The sequence below is a fragment of the Melospiza georgiana genome, chromosome 5 (assembly GCF_028018845.1).
Source record: "Melospiza georgiana isolate bMelGeo1 chromosome 5, bMelGeo1.pri, whole genome shotgun sequence".
Classification (NCBI taxonomy): Eukaryota; Metazoa; Chordata; class Aves; order Passeriformes; family Passerellidae; genus Melospiza; species Melospiza georgiana.
This window is the reverse complement of record NC_080434.1, coordinates 21,234,354-21,255,566: the sequence shown is the minus strand read 5'-3', so window position 1 is coordinate 21,255,566 and position 21,213 is coordinate 21,234,354. Positions and strand designations below refer to the sequence as shown.

The 21,213-nt window shown below is 46.5% G+C and overlaps 1 protein-coding gene across 2 annotated transcripts in view; it reads right to left on the bottom strand.

The window, feature by feature from the left end:
- Positions 1-21,213, bottom strand: part of MFHAS1 (multifunctional ROCO family signaling regulator 1) — a 34,657-nt gene continuing 13,444 nt past the window's right edge. Inside the window, exons 2-4 of one of the 2 annotated variants that reach the window (XR_009114460.1) lie at positions 5,624-5,750; positions 3,712-4,151; positions 3-2,236 (exon numbers count right to left, since the gene is read on the bottom strand). Coding sequence is in view for 1 of the 2 variants with exons in the window: in XM_058024442.1 (XP_057880425.1) it covers positions 4,148-4,151; positions 5,624-5,750 (131 nt within the window). In the remaining variant the exon portion in view is untranslated. Of the gene's footprint in view, positions 4,152-5,623; positions 5,751-21,213 lie in introns of both variants that reach the window. The other variant, XM_058024442.1, reaches the window with a different exon arrangement.

Here is a 21,213-nt window from a genome sequence, read left to right as displayed (position 1 = left end):
CACACAGCCAGGACTCTTGTGGAGATTGAGATCACTTTTATTTTCAGTCATTTTGGCGAGGACGTGTGGGCAAGTGTGGGTGTGGTGCGTGTATGTCTGGGCATGCATGTGTGTGTGCGCAGAGTCCTGCCCAGTGATGTAGACTATATGAATACCTGCAGTTACAGTCCATGAACTGAGCCATGAAGCGTGTGATGAGTGCTACACTGAGGCCCACTCGCTTGCCTCTTCTTGTGCTTACTGCAGTGCAGCATCTCCACCTCCCGGCACAGCTGTTCCAAGGATGCCAGCCCAAGATCCCATCCAAAGGGCACGAGAGGAACTGAGCTCCGGGATCTGGCTCTGCAGGAGTGAGCCAGTGCATTTTCATCTCACTTAGTGAGTTCCTAAGTAATATTTGCAGTTCCCTTTGACACAACTGTATCTAACTCCTCACCGTGAGGAGCCTCAACTGCTTGGACAAACTTTAGCTGCCTCAGAGGTACAATGGGAAAGAGAACAGGGACCCGACGTAAGTTTCAGTGCTACAGCACAGCCAAGCACATCTTGAGTTCCTGGGAAAGCAGCACCCAAATACACTGAGTTTTTACAGCCACCACGAAGCTGTGGCATGGGGGAATGCTGCAAGGGAGATGACCCATGCTTCTGCAGCCCCCAGTCTCTCTTCCATCTGATCTGAGAGACCTTAAGGCAGGGTAAATCCCACGCTAGCCTCCATTTCAGTTTAACTGTCTAAAGCTGAATCCCCCAAGCTCAAAGCACAGACAATGCAGAAAGAACAGCACTGCCATGAAAGGAGACTAGTCAAAGGGATCCTGGCCTTGTGGCAGACTGGAAACAATCTTACTTCTCTGACCTTTTTGCTTAGAGCAAAGTTAAAACAGAGGTGTCCCATCATCCAGGACCCTCTGCAACTGCCAGAAGTCTCCAAGTACTCCTGTAACCCCTAAAATGACCTAAATGTGCAGCATCACCCTTTGGGCTCACTCTCTCTCACCTCTACCTAGTTGTATGCTGCTTAGGGACATGCAATTCCTCACATTACACAGACCCAGAAGAAGGCAAAGCTGCTATCCTGGGAGTTTGGCTTGGACGGATGCAGTTTTGAATCCCAGGTTTTGCTTCAGAGCGTAACACAAGGTACTTCAGGGCATACTGCAGCTGCTGAAAGTCCTGGAGTGCAAAGCAGCTCGCTAGCTCTGCTTCCAAATCTGTCTGAACCAGTTTCAGCAGGAAATCAAAAACCGGTCAAGCAAGGGGTCTGCAAACCAATAAGCAAAACCAGTACAATCGTCTTGGGTGAAGGAGGTATCTAGGAGATTGCCAGGAGATTCTCCTCCTATTCCAAAGGAGTTAAATTCATTGTCAGCTCCACAGGGCTGATGTCCCAGTCCTTTCTGACCTCTTTATAATACATCTTCAGTAAAGGCTGCAGAGTGCTCCACAGAGGCCTTAGTAATTTCTAACAATTTGATAACTCTCTGAGCAAGGACAAGGACTAGAACGTAATACATACTCTGAACTCAGGTATCTGCTGTTAGGGCACTGCATTCAAACCCTCTTTCGTTGTGGATTGATTGATGAAAAATGACAGATCCTTCAAAAATACAGGGCTCTCATCCCTGGGGCTGAGGGATATTAAGTGAGGTCTGAGGCAGGAGCTCAGCAAAGGGACGCTGTATGAGGGTCCCAGTGTGCATCCTTAAAAACAGCGACAGCAAAATCAAAAGTACTACGAGCCGCTTGGTTTGGTTCTCCTGCATGGATCTCCCACCTGGCAACTGCAAAGGCGAGATGTTTCTGAACTGCATAGAAAATTAAATGGCTTTTGCATATTAAAAAAACTTGGATGAAAACACAGTTACACCAGTTACTAAACAGTGGGTGGATGAGCAATCACCGTTTTGTATTAAACAGACCCAACTAGATTGATCTCCATACTGCCACCCTCCTGGCATTACGGCTTCAGTGCACAGCAGCAGCCTGCGTGCCTGCAGAGGCCAGGGAATGCTCCCACAGAGGCGGCACACCCTGGCAGGAGGGCTGTGGTCCCAAGGAGCAGGCTGTAAGTCCTCTTGCAGTCTGCTCTGTCCTCTCATTCCTTCAATGCTCACACATCCCAGACCAGATGGGCACACTGGGAAACAGGCCTCCGGCTGGAAAAGGATTCCAGTTTGTGGTTTCTTTACAATGTGGTTTCCACGCAACTTCACAGCAACAAATCGCTAGTTTCTTCCTATGGAGAACGGAAAGAGAGGTGAGTAGCAGCAAAACAGGAGGAGAAGGCCGCCCAGCACGGGAGGTGACAGTAGGGAATGCTCTAACACAAGTTCTGCCTGTACAGGCATGGTTCATGGGCAGCAAGACTCAGGACAAAGGAGTTTCCCAGCATTATTCCTGAGCACCAAAGATCTCACCTCCTTTTCACCTTCTCCAGCCACCACAGAGAGTTTTGAGTCTCCAGTTTATCCACAGCAACACAGAAGCACAATCAATGATTCTCACTGATATAAGGTTCATTGCCAGAGGTAGCAGGTCAACACATGAAATCTGAGCCCAAGTTACCCTCCCAAGCTGAAATGAAACCCTGAAGAGACAGGAAGCTGACTGAGCTGCCAGCTTTTATTTGGCAGCTTTTCCCCCTGAAGTAAGGTACATGGCTTGATTGCTCATACCTGGCCTCTGGATCTCCTGCTGGAGTGGATGCTGCCCTGCTTTGCCAGCATTAAGTTCTTGCCAATGGGAAGATTTACAGCCTTGCACAAGGCTGGCATTTGAAGGATCAGAAACCAGGGGAATATCATCTGTGCAGCAGTTCCCAATAGGACACACCACTCTCTTGCAATGGTTGCAGGCCTGGCCAGCTCACATCCTGGCGGGCACTGCCTGTACCACCCACCCCAGGTCTGCCATCACAGCCCAAAGAGTTAAGAGCTGTACATCAACACAAGTATTTTAAGTCCCTCATCTCTCAGACCTCCCCCAGCATCTGATGAAGGGATCCTGGCTCTGGAAATGCCTGCCTCCTATTGATTTACATTAAATTAATATTTGCATGGAGCAGGACTCACACAGCACAGTTACCAGGGCTCAGCTGCAGGGCATAAACTATCAGCAACATCTTAGAAGTCCTCAAAGCCACACAGCTGGGGGAGAAACCTGAACTTTGGTACCAGTGCTCAGCCTGCCCTTTCCCACATCTGGAGAGGGAAGATGGCTGCTCATGAAGCATGGCTGCCACGGGGGATCAGGATCAGTTTGTACTACACAGCCACACACTGCTTCTACCAGATCTCTGCACAAAGATGCCTGGGTGGCTTTCCTAGGAGGATGACCAAGATCTAGATTTTTAGTGCTCCAGTGGACACAATGCACAGAGAGTACCAAAATGGCAGTGCAGCAGTACCAGCCATGGCAGACCAGCAGCTGTTCAGGGATAATGGTTACACTAGGGGTAAGAAATAGCACGTGCCAGAGGCACACTGCCCTGCTTTTGTCTCTGCATGATCACAGCACGTCCTCACCACTTCATGGCACAACGCATGTGAACACACAGGGCAGGAAACATTTCCCAGCCTGTTTCTCTGCCAGTCTCCACTCAAGACTGCTGCATGGGACACAGCCAACCATTTTGTAGTGGAGCAATTTTAAAGGCTTCGCAGTACCAACCCATTCCCCAGCGAAGCTTTGGCCAACTGCCACAAAACTCACTTGTCCAGGAACAAATCCAGGGAATCCCGCTACAGCTCATTTCAAGAGACTTTCCTCCAAGCAGGTCTGAATTAAATGGTATACCAAGAACATTTTTACATTCATCATGAGATCCAAATGGGTTTTCAACACGCATTCAATGGGTCCACAGAAACCTATCCCCAGTGTTTTCCCTCCGGCCAGCAGCCCTGCCATCTGCAGCAATCATTTTCCTTCGTGCCTTGTCATCCCCAACCTCCAGATGACTTCATCCACTCCAGCCATGAGGCCCCCACCTGGGAGCTGCCCCTGCCCCACAGCATTTCTTTTAGGGTCCAAAGTCCTAAGTCCCATTGATCCCTGTCAGCATCAACTCCACAACTGGAAAGATGGGAGCACTGCAGAGCATCAGCCATGTTCTGCCCAGTGGAAAACCTTTGGCACCAGCACTGACAGTTTATCTGGAAGAGAAAAGGATAAAGAAAAAGTAATATAGCAAGGTTCATAGTGCTTGTGATGAATAACATAAGACACATGATTTTCTCTAGGCTTCTAAATAGGGAGTGTGAAGGGAAGAAAAAGTAACACAGGCCTTTTTGAGAACACAAGTTTCCTGCCAGCAGAGTGACTGTAAAACTGGGACACAGTTAACAGACTAGAGGAAGGCAGGCTAGAGGACAACGAGGATTGGAGGCATAGCCTGACAGCACAGTACAATAAAAATGGCACCTGCAGGTTAGGAACGTGCTGTGCCAAGTACACACACACAGGAGAACCAAATGAACAGGCAGTAATGGCCTGTGGCTCAGTATCAGAGCATCTCTGTTTTCTGCCTCACACAGGTACTTCAACCTCAACTTCACACACAGCTCAACAACCACCTATCACTGGAGCTATTCTCTACCAGGAGTGGTATTTTGGAATGGGAGGGTACTGAACAGAGAGAACAGCATCTAAAGCTACTGTCAAGGCACTGAAGTGAAAGTAACAGGCATTCACATACAGCACAGCAGCAGACACCAGCAAGACACTCAGCTGCTCCTCTAAGCTCCCTACCAAATTCCTTTGTGCCACTCCAATTAGACAGACCCTGGCTGAATTTCTGTTTTTCTGGAAAACTCATGCATCAAAAAGCCAAGGCACTGACTGCTTTTGTGAGTGTTGTTCCACTTTTTTTCCCATCACAATACAGCTCTGTTTTCCAAGTACATTCCCACTCTGTGAAGTGCATATAGACTATAGATACACAAGAGGGTAGGGCTCCTGTCTAGGAGGACCTTACCAAGTTGGAGGACTGAATCAACAACAGTGCTGTAAAATTCAACAAAATTCAACAAGGACAAGTGTGTAACTCTACTCCTACAACAGGACAACCCCAGGCACCACCACAGCCTGGAGTCCTGCTGGCTTGGGATCTGGTGGAAAACACTGAACACAAGCCAGTAATGCATCTTATGGCAATGAAAACCAAGTCAATAAAATAAAATAATAAGAGAGAATTAGATGGAACAAAAGGAAAGAAGTTCTGTCCCAGAATAAAATCTGGGGGGGGGGGGGGGGGGGGGGGGGTAGCACCTCCATCCTTGTCATCCTCACCTCTACAAGGTCCCAAGGAACCTGACCTGCCTGTGAGAGTGGTCCTGCTTGAGAAGGGAGTGCACAGAAATCTCCTGAGCTCCCATCCTACCAAAACCCACCTACGACTGCACTATCTCCTGATCTTGCATCTGCCACAACACAGCTCAGAGAACACCTCAGCCCATTTCACTGTACTTCTTATCCTGTGAGTGGGCTGTCTATAGCCACAAATAATTAGAACAGTCCCCAGGCTGTGGGGCTGCTCCCTTCCAGAAGAAGTGCTTAGTGAGGGCATGTGTTACGTAGGCTTTCTGGTGTCTACTGACAGGGGAATAGGTCTGCTTTCTGGTCTCACTTGGAACAAGGGCTGATCACAGTAGGAGTGGGGGGGTAAACCAAGGCAACATTAACTCGCTCGCTGCCGTTCTTGGGACAGATGATCTCCGTCAGTCCCTCTGGTCTCGGCTGACTCAGCAGTTCTCCTGTGAATAAAGGAAAACAGTGAAAACTTTTAAGCATCAGCAAAGCAATTTTTGCTTTTAGTATGCCCTTCCTCACCCCCTCACCAGGTAAGCATCCATGAGTGATGCAGGCAAGCACTGCAAGAGGGCTTCCTGGTCCTGCACTGCAAGCAGGTCCCATACATGTAACCACGGTGAGTGTTCTGAGTAGGGCTTACAGACATGCTGTTCCCCACACACATAACTGCCATCTTTCCAGTCTCTGCTTTGAATCACTGCACACAGCCTCAAGACCTCCTTAGGCATTCATAGCATCTAGATGGAAGATTCCCTAATGCCTCTCTCCCTGGGGGCATTTGCCACAACTGCCATGGGACTGCTGCTGCATCCTCTCAGGACTCTTGGCCATGCTGTACTCTGCTGAGCATGCAAATCCCAGCTCCCAGCTGTCAGCTCTTCCATATTGGAAGCAACACCAGCTCTTTATTGAGTCACTAGCAGTGGGGGGCTCTCACAACGCCTGCTATCCCTCTGTGAAATGAGTTGCCTCAGCTCCACTGTTCAAGTGCCAACTTGGCAGCTCCTCACTGCTGGCACCCTTGCAGAATGTAGCTCAGGGCAAGACACAGGTCAGCACAGTGAGAGGGGAAAGCCAGTTGCTGAGATGTGCCCAGCCCTGGGGAACACTCCCCAACAGCTTGCTCAGAGCAAATCAAGTTTCCTCCTGGCTCCATTCCACACATGACTGGCCCCAGCAAGGCAGATCCCCCAGCCATCAACATGTCATCTCCTCAAAGCAGTCCATCTTCAGCTTAGACACCCAACAGCACCAGAAACACCTCTTGATACCTCTCTGGGAGATAGGGTCTGCTCTCAAAGGCAACATGGGATGCCCAGCAAGGGCTCAATTCTGAGTTTGCCTGCATGGGTGCCAAACAGACCTACCCAAAGCAGAGGCGCCAGGTCACAGCTGGCTTGATCAGTGACTTTCTTTACAGACGCAGGCCAGCTGTGAGTGGGCTGCAGCCACAGGTCCACACAAAACTCTCTGGACCCATCAATCAAGCAGCCACTGCGAGCTGTCCCCGCTTCCACTAAAACACTCAAGAGAGATGGTCCTTGGACTCCTCTATTTTTAAATGCACTTGCAATAAATTCCTCTACTGTTAAAGAACATCAGAAAATGTCTCCTTCTGTCTAGTGGCTATTGCTGGGCACCCCAGGAAAAACAGAAAAGAAATCACACTTCAAAGTACTGCTCAGTCTGTGCAGCAATAGCACAACAGGCTGCCCCATCACAGGACATGAAACCCTACAAATGCTGCTTCCCTCTTCCCCTTCTCTTCTCACTTTCAGAAAACAGCATGTCATTTCATATAGAGAAAACAGAGGGGAGGGCTTGGCAAGGAATATGCACAGTTCCCCTTGAGAGATACTTGTAGGGCCAGCAATTCTAGTTTGCTCCCATATTCTGCAGTCTGAATGCACATTTGGTTTGAGTATCTCCCCTCACCTCACACCTACACTTAAACCTGAACTGGCAGAACAGCTTTTAAGTGAGGAAGATGCGTCTTCTAAACCTGAAGAAATGTCATGGCATTTGCAATTCAAAGTTAAGTCTGCAAGGCAGCGTCTTCAATTACATGAGCTGTCATATTTTGAAAGCAGCATTGCACCCCATCAAGCATTACACCACAGAGCTCCAGCTCCCAGCAATTCCCAGGTTCCCAACCCCAGGCTGACATCCGACCTGCAGTACTGATAACTGTGCTGAAAGCCCATTTCTGAAAAACGAGTCACAAAATCAGTGCACCATTATGCACTTTAAAGACAGGGCTAATATCCACTAAATCTTAAATCAGGGAAGTGCAATAAGACTGGTCTGTCTGCTTGAGCCTTCATGCCTATTTCCATCTTCCCACTTCAGAAATACTTGGATGGTGATTTCTCACACAGAAGAGATTGCTGTAGGGTAAAACAGATGTCTGATTTGCAGGCAAAACCCTTGCCACGGCTCTTCAGTCACCCTCCTTGTTTTCATGGCTTCACCTTCCTCCCTAGGCTGTCTCTAGGATAAAGCTCACCTTACCCTGTACCCAGCCCCAACCAAATCTCTTCCAGCCCCACTCCCATTTCCTGCTGACAAACATGCTGCTCCCCAGAAGAAAGACTTTTCTTACAATTTCACCATAAGACATATCATGCACCAAGTGGACAGAAGGTCATCTATGTGTCCTTACTAGTCCTTCCTCCTTTCAGCTAGAAGATGTCCTGCTGTTTTACTATACCGTTCCCATCCCCTTCTCATTGCAAACTGATCATCTTTGCTGCACAAATTCATCACAATACTAAACTAGGTATAACCATCTAAATCACACCTCATATCATTTACTGAATAAAAGCCAGTGCAAATGCCATTGCAATATGCACTGTGATGTATGCTATAACAAACCAGCATTGAGACACCCTGCTTGGATACAACTCACCAGCCCAGAATCTCTTGGAGGTTTCAGAAACTTCACATTTCTATTCAGAAATTATTCAAACTGTAGGAGGTTATTATTGGATAATCTCCTACAAGTCCTCAGGGCCACAGCAGGATGGGAAAGAGGAGATCCAAAGAGATATTGGACTGATTGATACAAAAGGATACAAAAGGAAAAGCTAAGTGCCTGGCATGGGCAGGTGTTTGCTTGGTTTAATTGCAGAGTTTAAATGCAGTTTAAATGTAGCACCTTGTGTCCGGAGTACTTGTTCGGCCCCTAGGTACGGGCTGTATTTTGCACATTCCTCTGTGAGCCCGTCACAAATTTTACTGAAATCCTCAGCTCTGCTTGCCCCCTCTGAAAGGTTGCCAGCAATAGCACACACAACCACAAAGCTTATCTTAGTTTCAACATGGACTTAGTTTTAATGTTAAAACTGAAGCCAATAAGGTTTTAACCAAAACTCCAACTACTTTGTCTTAAGGTTAAAGACTAAGACAGTCAAGTGTGTGAAGAACAACTTCATTTTTCAGTAGACAAATCTGCTTGACTAAGATTATTCATCTGATTTAAGAGCACAAGCCCTATTTTTAAAGGCACTTTAATGCTGAGTACTTGATGATCAAGGCCTGATGTTTAGATGCATCTAAATCCCAGATCAGTTTATAGTAGAGAGCCTGGTTAAAAGCACCTGCAAATAGAGAGCAAATGCTTAAGAAGATTCTCCTTTGCTGCCTCTCATCTGCAATGGCACAAATGGTGCAGAAAAGTTCTATCTGTTCCATGGCCACCCTCCTGGTGTGTTGGCACAGAAATTGGTCTCCACAACTTGGTAAAATGTGCTGCTCAGCAAGTTAAGATTGAGGCACAAACCAAGACCCTGTGATGAAGCTACCATGGTCAGTTTGGCTGCTGCCATAAGTTGGCTTGTAAACTCTCCCAGGCAGATGGGCTGAGCGAGTCATGATGCCCACATTGAAAAGAAATGTGCTACACATGGGCAGTACAAAGGAATGACAGGAACCAACCTTCACCCTTTCCTAGAGCTCTACCAGAAAGGCCTGTTTCCTTTTGGCATTAGCCAGCTCACCTGAAGCAGTTACTTCTATGTCAGCAAGATGTTCTTCACTGCCACTGTTCTATCCCAGAACACACACAGGCACAGGCTCACTCAAAGCTCATGCCAGTGATCAGAGCCATGCATGCTGCAAAGCACACTTCACTGGCCTTTAGAAAATACCCGTGAAATGCCAGATACCCGTGACAAATCACACAGCTATGAGAGAGGCTGACAGCAAGAAAAGCGAGTACTTGTAGCAGTGTTTGGTTACTCCATGCTGGCAGCCAGACACTGTCAGCTGTAAGCCTACTTGGCTGCCTAACAGAGAGGAAGGTTTGCATGCAGGAAGAAAATCCCACCTAGAGCACTTGCCTTCATGCAGTTCCCAACTGCAGGGCTGTGCCAAGTGGCTCAAGGTTCCCCATTCATGTATGAAGAATCTGCTGCAAGGGCACAGGGATGAGATACTCTAATCCAGCCTGTCATGCCATCTTCTCTCCCTCAGAGCTCCCAGGACAGCACATTTGCACAGTATCAGCCTTTGTTTACCATTTTCATGCTGTCAGGATCTGGGCCCCATTGGGACAAACAGTCAGAAGTGGATGAGCAGGACCTGGCCCCAGCTCTGTGGTGTTGCTTCTCTCTCCAGTCTGCCAGAGACTTTGAGGATATATTGCTCATGCTTTACAAGGGAATGAGAGCCAAAACCAAGCTGCTTCTACATCTTGCCCTGCTTCAGCACTGACCCACTTACTCCATCATATATCCTAGAGCTGCTCTGAGCAAGGACCCACCGGTTTTTGCAGCCTCAGTACTCATATGTTCTCTTACCCTAAATCCCTCTCACTCTTCCTCCTTGCTGAAGGCCTTCCAACACAAACCACTGCAAGTGTGGTTGACTGGGGATAGACTTCACATCTCAGCCTCAAGTGTTTCTCCCTCAAGCCTCCTTTGACTAATCTTTGCTTGTGACATCTCTCAGCATAGTACTCAGCAGTCATGCCTTCAGGAGAATAGAGAATAGAACACTTCAATGCTGCCTGCATACCCAAAGCACGTGCCTCATGCTTGGTTTCCAACAGCATTCAGAAAACAGGGCTCACATGCGAGCCCTGGCTCTCAGAACACCCCTCTGTGTTGCATGCAGTCCCGTCCCCTTTCATCCATACGACTGCAAAGAAATTGGGGCTGGAGAAGCTACAGCTTCTGTGCCTGGCTGTTTGTTGTTTTAAGGTTCAGCAGCTGGAGCACGCACACAATTACATCAAAGCTGTCACAGAGGCAGGGTGAGATGAATACCCATGTGCACAGATTTCCCCTTCTGCTTTAAGCACAGGAAACGCCCTCACACACTGGGACTTTACAGCCAGCTCTACAAGAAAGCTTCCAGGAGTCTTGGCAGAAGGAAAGGGAAGGAGATTGAGTCTCACAACAAGCCTCCATCTACTCCACACCATTTAAATCTTCTCTGCTTAGATGAAACTAATTACTTGCTTCATATAAATGTTGCTGTGCATGACACACAAGCTTATTCTCAAGCACTGTGCACAGAAAATACTGCTCTGTACTGGTATGAATTTTTAATATGCTCCTTGCAGCACTGCCTGCATGTCACGCACAAAAATATTCCCCAGAAAGAGAGAACACTGCACTTGATTTATTTCTGGAGTCCTGAGCGACCTGATCTACCCGGCCTGCTTGAGGGAGAGGGCTGGATAGAGACCTCCAAGTTAGGATTTAATTTTTTTCTCACTCAAGGTCATTCTCCTGGCCACAAATCAAACCAAAAAAAAAAAAAAAAAAAAAAGGGAGCAGTGCAGAGTGAAATGCACATTATGAACAAAAGTTTCATAAGCCTCATGTTGCAGTCCCCAGTCTGAGGAGCTTAGAACTAGCAGACAAAATCAAAAACAAAACTCCCAGCCTGTCAAAGAGCCCTACTGGGAGAGACTGCTGTGCAAAAAAGGCAACAGAGAAGAAAAACTCTGTTGGTAAGTAATCATCACAACAGCAGGCTGGTGAGCAGAACCACCATCAGGTAGAGTACATGCCTAGGAACAAATGAGCCTGGGATTTGATATGGTTTAAAAAGAAAAGGAAGACTTGAAAACAAAAAGAAAGTTTGCTCTGGAGATGGGGAGTGGGAAAGGCAGCCAGATGCAAGGCTGGCAAAGGACTAGCCTACAGAGGTGAGTCTCCAAGACCAGAAACTGATAGCACAGAGAAAAGGGTGCAGAGAGCAAAGATCACAGCTTTCCAAAACATGCAAGAGGAACCAATTTCTCCTTTGAAGGGTTCAAGACCAAAATTAGCAACAGCTTCCTTGAGCACAGAGCAGTCTCCTGGGCCTGCCCAGCTCCAATCTAGAGCATTACAAGTGTTGGAGGGGTAGGCTCAGCCTTTGCTGATCCAAGCACTGGACAACTTTCCAGCTTCTGCATTCACAGCATCAGCTGTCTCTCAAGACAGCACCTCACCTCTAGGCCTCACAGCTCTGACTGTGGGCATACATATGGCTCACCTTGCCATCCCCCAGATGGCATCACAGGAAATTGTTTTCTCAAGGCTCTTAAATCATGTGAGGTGAAGGAAACACAAAACAAGCTTTGGAAACAGAGAGCAATGCTTCTCAGCTTGGAGCTGACAGGTCAAGCTTCAGAACCCAGAGCTGCATTTCTCCAGGCCAGGAACCCTGGAGGTGCTGCAGAAGCTGGGCTCTGCTCAGCTCAAGCCTAGGCAGCTTTTCCCCAGCAGCTGAGATCAGCCTGCACTTTACCTTCTACCTGAGGCTAATTACCCTGGCAGGAAGCCCAGGGCTGTGCCAAAGGCCAAGGTGCTCTGCAAGGGCTGTCCAGGAGACACAGGCAGACAGATGCTGTACCTGGCAATCACTAACTCTATTTTCTGCCACTCAGGGAATGGGAGAGTCACACAAACACCAGCTATGGTCTGAAAGGCTTAAGGGAGTTAAATACCCTCCATCTTCCCCAAGTCATTATAGGGTTAGCCAGCTCTTAACACATCACTGTCACAGCAGAAGAGGACATTGACACACCTGAGCATTTGCAAAAGCTCTGGGGAAGCCCTTGGCACTGGACTGAGCATGCCTCTGGGTGGAGAACTTGAGTGGAAAGTGTTCTGGATGTTCCACTCAACAGCTACAGGGGATTAATTATTCAAATTCAAAATACCAAATTACAACTCACACATTAGTTTTCCCCTCATGAGTTATTTGAGATCATCCCTTACCAGTGGTCGTACAAGGCTTCCAAGTACAAAAGTTGGAAAACACTGTGTTTTCCCAAAACATTAGTTAATTATGTTTTTCTCAGGCACATAAAAATTAACTATAGTTATAAATGGAATTCAATTAAAAGCAAATTAAAAACCCCTTATAATCCCCAAACCACACAATTTAGTACTTCCCATCTGCAGACTCACAAGCACAAATGCAGACAGCAGTAAATGATCAAAACAGCTCCATCAAAATAACTCCAGGAGCAGTCATAAAAGTTTGAGCCTTGTGTCTCCTGCTGGCAGTACAAAATAAGCAATTCTGAAAAATAAAAGATGGTTGCCATCTAACCTGCTCCTAAGCCAGTGTGGGTAAGTGATTGACCACCAATGTGGCTGCACAATGAATGCAACTTCTCTCTCTTCCTCCTGCAGTCCATGAGATACTGAGTGCAGACAGCATGAATGCCAGGTGACACTGACATCTCAGCAAACTGCCATGAGGAGGGAGGGCTGTGACTTTTGACACTACTGCCCCTTCCAAAGAGATGAGGAGAGAGGATGAACGAGATGACCTTTCTCCACTCTGTTCCATCAAACTCTATGTATTTCAAATAGTATTTCAGCATGAGTAGTCTCCCTCATCCAGCTTCATCTTTACCTATAGGCACTCTATCTCTCTTCTCCCTGTGCAGCAGGGAGGGTGGGAACAAGCCATCTCTTCCCACTAGTGACCAGAGTAGAACAATGGAGAAAGGACATGACCAAAGGGGACAAGCAAACAGCACAGCATAAAGTCTTAGAAAAATGAGAGGGGGCACTGGGGAAAGATGGAGAAAATAAAACATCCTTCAAATTGCTGAATGTTTTGCTGTCCTTCTAATATCGGAAAAGCTTTTTGAATTGGCAGGCTGCAACACAGCACTTTCTGACAACTGCAATACAAAGCCATGAAAAATTGATTAGCTTCATTAACATTTTAGGACCTTATTAGCTGGAACGAAATTGACTGTCAAGGCATTTTAAGGGAGAGTCATGGTGTAATGAGCTCAGTGTGAATTATCCTGATCCCAGAATAGAAACAGGCCTGTCACTGAGTAACCAAGCCCAGAATCTACCTTTTGGTTATTTTTAATTCCACTCCTTCAGCCATATCTGCCATAAGCACTTTTTCAGTTTGCCAAGGCAAGGTACCAGCTGGAGAGAAAGCTGCAGCCAGCCCCAACCTGTCTGTTCTCACCCATAACAGCGAGGGACACCTGCACACAGAGCATCCACCTGAACACTACACACCACTGGCTGCAGACAGTCCAGACAGCAACAATTCCCACCAGTCTCAGCCCATCTTTCCAAACAGTAATTTCAAAGCTATTACTCCTCCATCACAAAGGAGATGCTGACCCTTTTTTCATCTAGATGATTAGCACACTGCAGGTCCAACTAAATGGAAAAATAAAAGCAGTTTAAAGGAGTTCTCAAAGCCATTACTATTGATAAACAGTTAACAAGCAGGGTCCACTAAAGTCTGCAGGGAGTACCAGGACTTGTCACCATGCTGCTACCTCTCTTTCTGTGTTTAGGTCACACAACACATGAATGGGTTGAGAGAAGCCAGCCCCCAGAGCAGGCCATACAAGACTCAGTCCCACTGACTTCCAGCCTTAAGCAACTGATGAGACAGAGCCAAGACTCCGCCTGTCCTTTCACTAAATTCAGAGAATTAGTCAAGTCTGCCAGACATATTTCCTCACAATAGTCTAGCTACTAATATTGCACCCAGAACTGGCTGATGGTTTTCTGCCTGCTCCAACACAAAAACTAGAAAGCCTTAATGCAGGTACTACACGGTGCACTTGACGAAAAACAAAAGGAAGCGCCCGATGCAGACTCCTGCAACACAAGGGTTCACAAGCAGACCAGACCATTAACTGGCCAAGTGTCCTTAAGCATTACTAAGGAGACAAATCCGTGTGCTGATGTCATCTGCTGATGACACAGCTGCTAAGTGAAATACTTGGAGTTTTCCCCTTTACACTCCACCAAAACATCCTTTCTTTTCTTCTCTCTCTCTCTTTTTTTTTTTTTTTTTTTTTTTTTTTTTTTTTTTTTTTTTTTTTTACCATTTACTTAGCTTTTGGCAGCCAAGAAAAAGGAGAACAAACCAAAACACATATGCAAGACTTGTATCTACGTGTTCTGCCCAACAGTTTTCTCTGAGATTAAGTAAACTCCTTTCTGGATAAAAGTAACTTGACTCCATGAGAATTGCTGCTGCCTTAGGGCCATTCCAAGGTTTCAGTGTGTTTTGCAAATTGAACTGGAAGGAACTGTATTTTCAGACCTGTGGTGGTAAGTATTCTCTCCCAGATCACTTAAGGTGTCTCCCAGATCACTTAAGGTGAGATGTATGCACAATATTCCTCTGTAAAGCTATTTCAGTCACCCTAAAACACTCACTACTCATCAGGACAACCACAGAGCCCACTTAAACACAGGAACATTTATTTTTTACCCTTCAACATCGACTGGTCTAAGGAGAAGTCTTTACACCAAAGGTCTTGCTCATATTCAAATGCTAAATCAAGTGTTTTACCCACTTACTGAACCAACTTGAGGTCATCCCTGTTGTAATCTATCAACATGACTTCGTATTGAAGTCTCTTTACTGGGGAATTTGGTCTGTGCACGTACATCACAGAATTTATTCTAGGCTCATGCTTAATTGTAACAAAGTGCCTCCTTGGCATTTTTCCTTCAAAGCTATCCACTTTCTACATAATAACAACTAACCCCACATGCTGTCCACAGGTATGGCTTTAGCTGACCACGAAGCTGAAGGATCAGAGAGGTTTCCCTAATTACAAGGACATCAGATATAACTTCCTTCTTTGCATATATTTGTTTAATTTACATTATAGTTTGTTGAGTACATCCTTAGTCAAGTGTTTCTTCCTTATGAAACAAAGTGTGGTGCAGATTTGCATCAAGATATATGGCTAAAATCAGAGGGAGCAGAGCACCGAGACCAGCCAATTCTCCTTTTGGAGGAGGAGAATTGCATCAGACCACTCTAAAAGCATTGCTGGCACACATGGAAGTGCCCAAGCAGCACTCCACAGAGCTCAGAGCCTGAGTCTCCCTATGCCAACAGAGGTGGAAACTTGATTTTTGTTTTCAATCTGCTCTATTTGTTTGGCTTAAAGTATCTTTTGTTATTACCAAAACTGCAGTCTTCAAAGTTTGAGTGACCTGCTGGCTTTCTCTTGCTCAATGATAGAATAAAGCTCCGTCTGTTCCTTTACTATTAACAGCTTTTACTTGCTCCCTTTTCCAGATGGGATGAGAACTAATCTTTTAACTTTTCTTTTTGTGTTGGTTTGTGATTCCTCAACATTTCCAATAATTTAACCACCCTTTTCTGACCCCTCTCATTCCCTAATATCCAAACAGATGACAGACAACTAATCACCGTAAATCAATGCAACAGCAAGCTTTTTCTTACAAATACCTTTTTCCCAATGAAAAGTGCTTGTTTATGAATTTAATATTATTATCTCAGCTGAGGCCAATGCTTATTGCTTTTTATTCTATGTTGGAATGCCTCCCAGTGAGAAGTCATGCGAATACAGAAACAATAGCTTTGGTACTCAACTCTTACAGAGTTCACTGCCTGCTAAATGCCATCTGGTCTGGGTTCTCAGTGCCCAAAAATCACCTGCAGCATTCATCTTTGCTGTTTAAAAATCACTTCTATAGTCGTCACGTTTGTTACTGTAATAGGAAGGAGCTCTGGGGCCCAGAAAGAACTCATCAGCCTCACAGGGAAGCAGCAGTGCTGCCAGGAGAACATTTAACTCCTCCACCATTTCTTCTACTCTGCAACTTTCTCTCATAGAGAATTCTGTCCTAGAGCTGAGCTCTCTCCTGGTCCCCTATTTGTACTGTAAACCAGCATTACTTCTAGGTTTCCACCAGGTGGACAACTCTGGGGTACTTACTCACCAGTGCCATTGTAACATAATCCTGACACCCCCCCTCCTTCAGATGTTTTATCAGCTCACCTGAACTGCAAGCTTACTGGCTCTCCTCTGGATGGGATCTGTCTTGGGGAGGAACCACCTTAAAACTTCCCAGTCATCAACTTACACTGATCAAAGAGGAGACTCAGGGATATCTAAAGCATACACTGGAGGTACGCTCCCCAAGAGTGAGGACTACTGGGATTGAAAAAACCAGGAAGCAGCAGAACGCTTGCTCTCAAATGCCAAGTGCCAGAGTTAAAGTCCTCAGTCAGGCTTGCTCTGTTGGGAGGTGAAGCAGGCATAGCAGCTCAAGAGGTGGCTACTGCTAGAAAAGTGGGAAGAGGATACACTTCAGAGCTTCATAAGAGTTCATACGCTGTTTTAGTCAGTGCACTTTCCACAATACAATGGCAGAGTCAACAGCCAAAGAAATAAGGTCAATCACACGCACTGTATGCCATTGCCATTACAAGAGAAGGAAATGCCGCCCTTTGTCCAGGACCACAGTTGTTCTGAGATGCAGGAGGCCCTAGAGGACTACCAACCAGTGTTTTGGACACAGAGGGTTAAAAGAGGGAGTAGAAGTCAGACTGGACTAGATCGAGCCTTTCCTTCTCCCCACCACCAGAAGTCGGCTCTGTCAGTGAAAAATTCTGCGAAAGCACAGACGTATGAGCTGCATCTATCTGGGCACGTAGGGATTTTGCATGCTTGGTGCTACTGGAAACGTGTCCCACAGTTCTGGACTTCACCAGCAACCACCTGGGAGCCAGACAGAGGCACCAGCCTCCCTCCTCCCTCAGTCTCCTGCATTTTGTTCTTAAACACTCAAGCCAGGAAAACAGTCCTCCAAGCAAGGCAAAGCTTTATTAAAAATGAGTTCTGATTAAAAAGGGGTTTTAAATCCTTTTGTAATGATGACCGGATTATCCGTATCACGCTGCATTACGCAACTGAGAATAAAGCAGCACAGAGCAAGGGGTGAAGTGCTGTCTCCAGCAGAGCCATAACTCTCAGCTCTCAGTTCCAGTGCTCACCTGCAAGATTCAGATGAGATCAGGTGCACTTTGTGCATGCCAGAGGAGCAGAATCATGCACAAACCTTGTATGAGGCAGCAGCTGCAGAGCAGAGGTTGTTTTGCCACACAGATTTCAACCAAAGGTGTTACTTCAGAGAAATACTGATGCTAAATGCTTCGGGAAGCACAGCTAAGAGTAATAAACTCTGACCTGAAGCCTGGGCATGGGTCTGCCATAAAATGTGACAACTGGTGATCCCAAAGTGGTGATAAACCAGAGGCTGGTCAAGAACTGCCTTCAAGGCGCCCAGCCTCCCTGCAAGGACCCTGCTGCCAGCACCCACCCTGGGCCCAGGGGCAGCAGCAGCCACGCAGTAAGTGAACAGCCACACTGCTCAGCTTCCCTTAGCCAAAGACACCGGGCCACACTTGCACAGCTGCCAGCATTTAATGTGAAGCACTGCAAAGTGCTGGGCCAGAAGTCCAGATTCAGAGCCAACCTACCACACTTCCCAAAACAGCCCACAAAGCATGTCCTCTCATCACACCCTCTTCAGCCCAATGGTTAGTTGCAGGGTTTCTTTATTTATTTTCACTTTTTTTCTCTTTTTTTGAAATCAGATCCTGTCTGAATCACTAAACTGAACATGATCTTGCTGTGCTTGGCAATATTTTCTTAACATTGTGTTAAACTTCACTGTAGGCATTCAAAAATGTGCATGTGTGTAAGTACATAACATGCTAAACTCTTTTGTCAGAGAAGTAAGATGTGATTTATTTCAAAGAAGGATAAAGAACAAGTTAAAATTAACAGGCAGCTTCAAAAGTTTTGTGGTAGCTTTCCATTACAAAAGACACAGAGAAGGGTATTTTTTTTTTTCTGATCCCAACGGAAGGTTCCCAAGCTTTTCTTCCATCCCAGGAAGTCTTTAGTTTGGCTGAGCCTTTGAGGTACAAACACATTGCTTAGGAAAAGACGCACACAAGACTCAACTCTTGATTGTTTATTTCAGCACCTCACCCTAGGAAGGCTCCAAGCTGACCACAGCAGCCACTTGCCAAGCTGAATTATTTTCCTATGCAAGCATCAGCTAAGACCTTTCCAAAATCCAGTAAGGATCACCTCAGAGCCTGTAGGGCTCCCTCTGGGCACACACATGCTCCTTTGAGAAACTACAAACTTCCTGCTTGCTCAAGCTGCCATGAAAATGTCACCAGTGCTGGATCACAGCACGACCCTTCACGGGACAGCGTGAGCGAGACTCCCTGCCCAAAACTCCTGACAGTACACGTTCAGGTATGCAGATCTGGCTGGACCTTTTAGTGAGGACAAAGCACACTGGAGTTTCACTCCCTACATAGCCCTCTGGCACCACCATGAACCTGAACAAAAGCACTTGGAGATGACCAAAGTTCCAGAGTGAGGCTCACACTGCCTCCATTTTCACATGCTGAGCATTCCTACATAATTGTCCACCAGAAGCTTAAAATGATGATAAAGTAAGAAATAAATTCTTGCTCAGCAGATTTCTGGGATATCGAGGTCAGCAAAAAAAGGCATCTCTTCCCAACATCCCAGCTGTCTTCCTTCACTCCATCTCAATATGAAAGCAGGCGTGGGATGTTCAGAAACAAGTCTGAAGGCTGTTGAAGCAGAGCAGTTAGCTATAATAAAATATGTGCTTGAACCTTCACAGAGAAAGTTTTAACAAAAGAGATGGCTTTAAAAACACCAAACAACCCAAACAAATAAAAATGTCAAACCAAAATGAGTAAAAGTTGGCAATATGCATGGGAATATGCCAAAAGTTGGCAGCTTGAATTAGATATTCCTGACACCAAAGGTGCTCAGCAGGGCATGATTCCACCAGTGCATTTTCCAGGCAGGGATGGCTCAGTCCTAACAGTGAAAGATCCATGTATTAAAGAGACCTGTGAAACCAGAGGCATGACTAGCTCCCGTGTAAAGTCCCGTTGCGTCTTCTACTTTGCTGCCAGTCAAACATCTTTCCTATACTGTCCTCCTTGAATTTGGAGGATGAGTGAAGTACTGGGGTGGGGGGTGTGTATGTGTGTGTGTGTTAAAATCCATCACCACTGCCACTCACTACATCCACAAAATGTTGAAGAAGTTTAGAGCCATCAAAGCTCCGAGCCCCAGAGACCCTGTACTGAGCAGTCAGAGCTCAAGAGAGCTGAGCAGGGCTGGAAGGGGGCCCCAACACAGCACTGGCACATGCTCAGCATGAGCAGGCTGCCCTCAGAACCCTGAGGCTGCCTCACTTCACAGAAACAAATTTCTTCTTTCACACTGTAGCCATCACTTAGTGCCCAAAAAATAGATTTAAGCTGCTCCGTAGTAAAAATAACAGCGACCAAGAAACATAATGTCAGATCACAGGAAGGGGAAGCTCTTTTCTGTTAGATTTTCTAAATTTAGCCACTTTGATATACCAGAGTCATATGGATATGAGACTTTTCCAAATCTAGCGCATGCATCACTGTCTGAAATAAGAGCATGAAAATCTCTCGGACAAAGAAAGAGGCTGCTCACAAGGAAGATTTAGAGAAATGCACAGGGAGCTGAAAACTCATTTGATTATGCAACGAGTGTAAGTAGGCCTGGTGCTTGCTGCTGACTCCCTGGTTTGGAAACCTGCCACCAAGCATCCTCTGCTTCAGTACATTCAACCCCATCCAGCAGTTCTGCCTATAAAATTGTGGTGGGTTAACCCTGGCTGGATGCCACATGCCCACCAAAGTCACTCTTATCACTCCCTTCCTCAATGGGACAGGGGAGACAAAATACAATGAAAGGCTCATTGAGGTAAGAGCAGGGAGAGATCACTCACCAGTTGCTGTCATGGGCAAAATAGACTTGACTTTGAAAAATACTTTAATTTTTTTACCAATCAAATCAGAGAAGGACAATGAGAAATAAACCCAAATCTTAAAACACCTCTACCCTATCCAGTACTTCTTCCTGGCCTCAACTTCACTCCTGACTTTTTCCTCCTAATTTTGTCTACCTCCTCCCTCCACAGTGGCACAGAGGGTCAGGAATGGGGTCTGCAGTCAGTTCATCACAGATTGACTCTGCTGCTCCTTCCTCCTAAGGGAAGGACTCCTCACACTTTTCCTCTGCTCCAGTGTGGGGCCCCCTCCCACAGACTGCAGTTCTTCATGGACTGGGGTCCTCCATGGGGTCGTAAGTCCTGCCAGCAAAACTGCTCTGGTGTGGGCTCCTCTCTCCATGGGTCCACGGGTCCTGTCTCAAGTCTGCTCCAGCACAGGCTTCTCACAGGATCACAGCCTCCTTCAGGCATCTACCTGCTCCAGCTGCAACTGCTGCTGCAAGGGCTTTTGGTTTTTCTCCCCTTCTTATCTGTTACCCCAAAGGCACTACCACCACTGCTGATGGGCTTGGCCTTGGCCAGTGGTGAGTCTGTCTCGGAGCCATCTGGCACCAGCGGTCAGAGAGATGGGAAGTGTCCAGCAGCTTCTCACAGGAGCAAACTCTGTAGGGCCCCACTCCTGCTACCAAAAGCTTGCCATGGAAACCCACTGCAAAAATACAGCCACACACAGCAAGGGTGTAAGAAGCACCATACGGACCAGGAGAGGAAACAAAATCCTCCATCTCTTCTCTTCACTGCGGTAGCA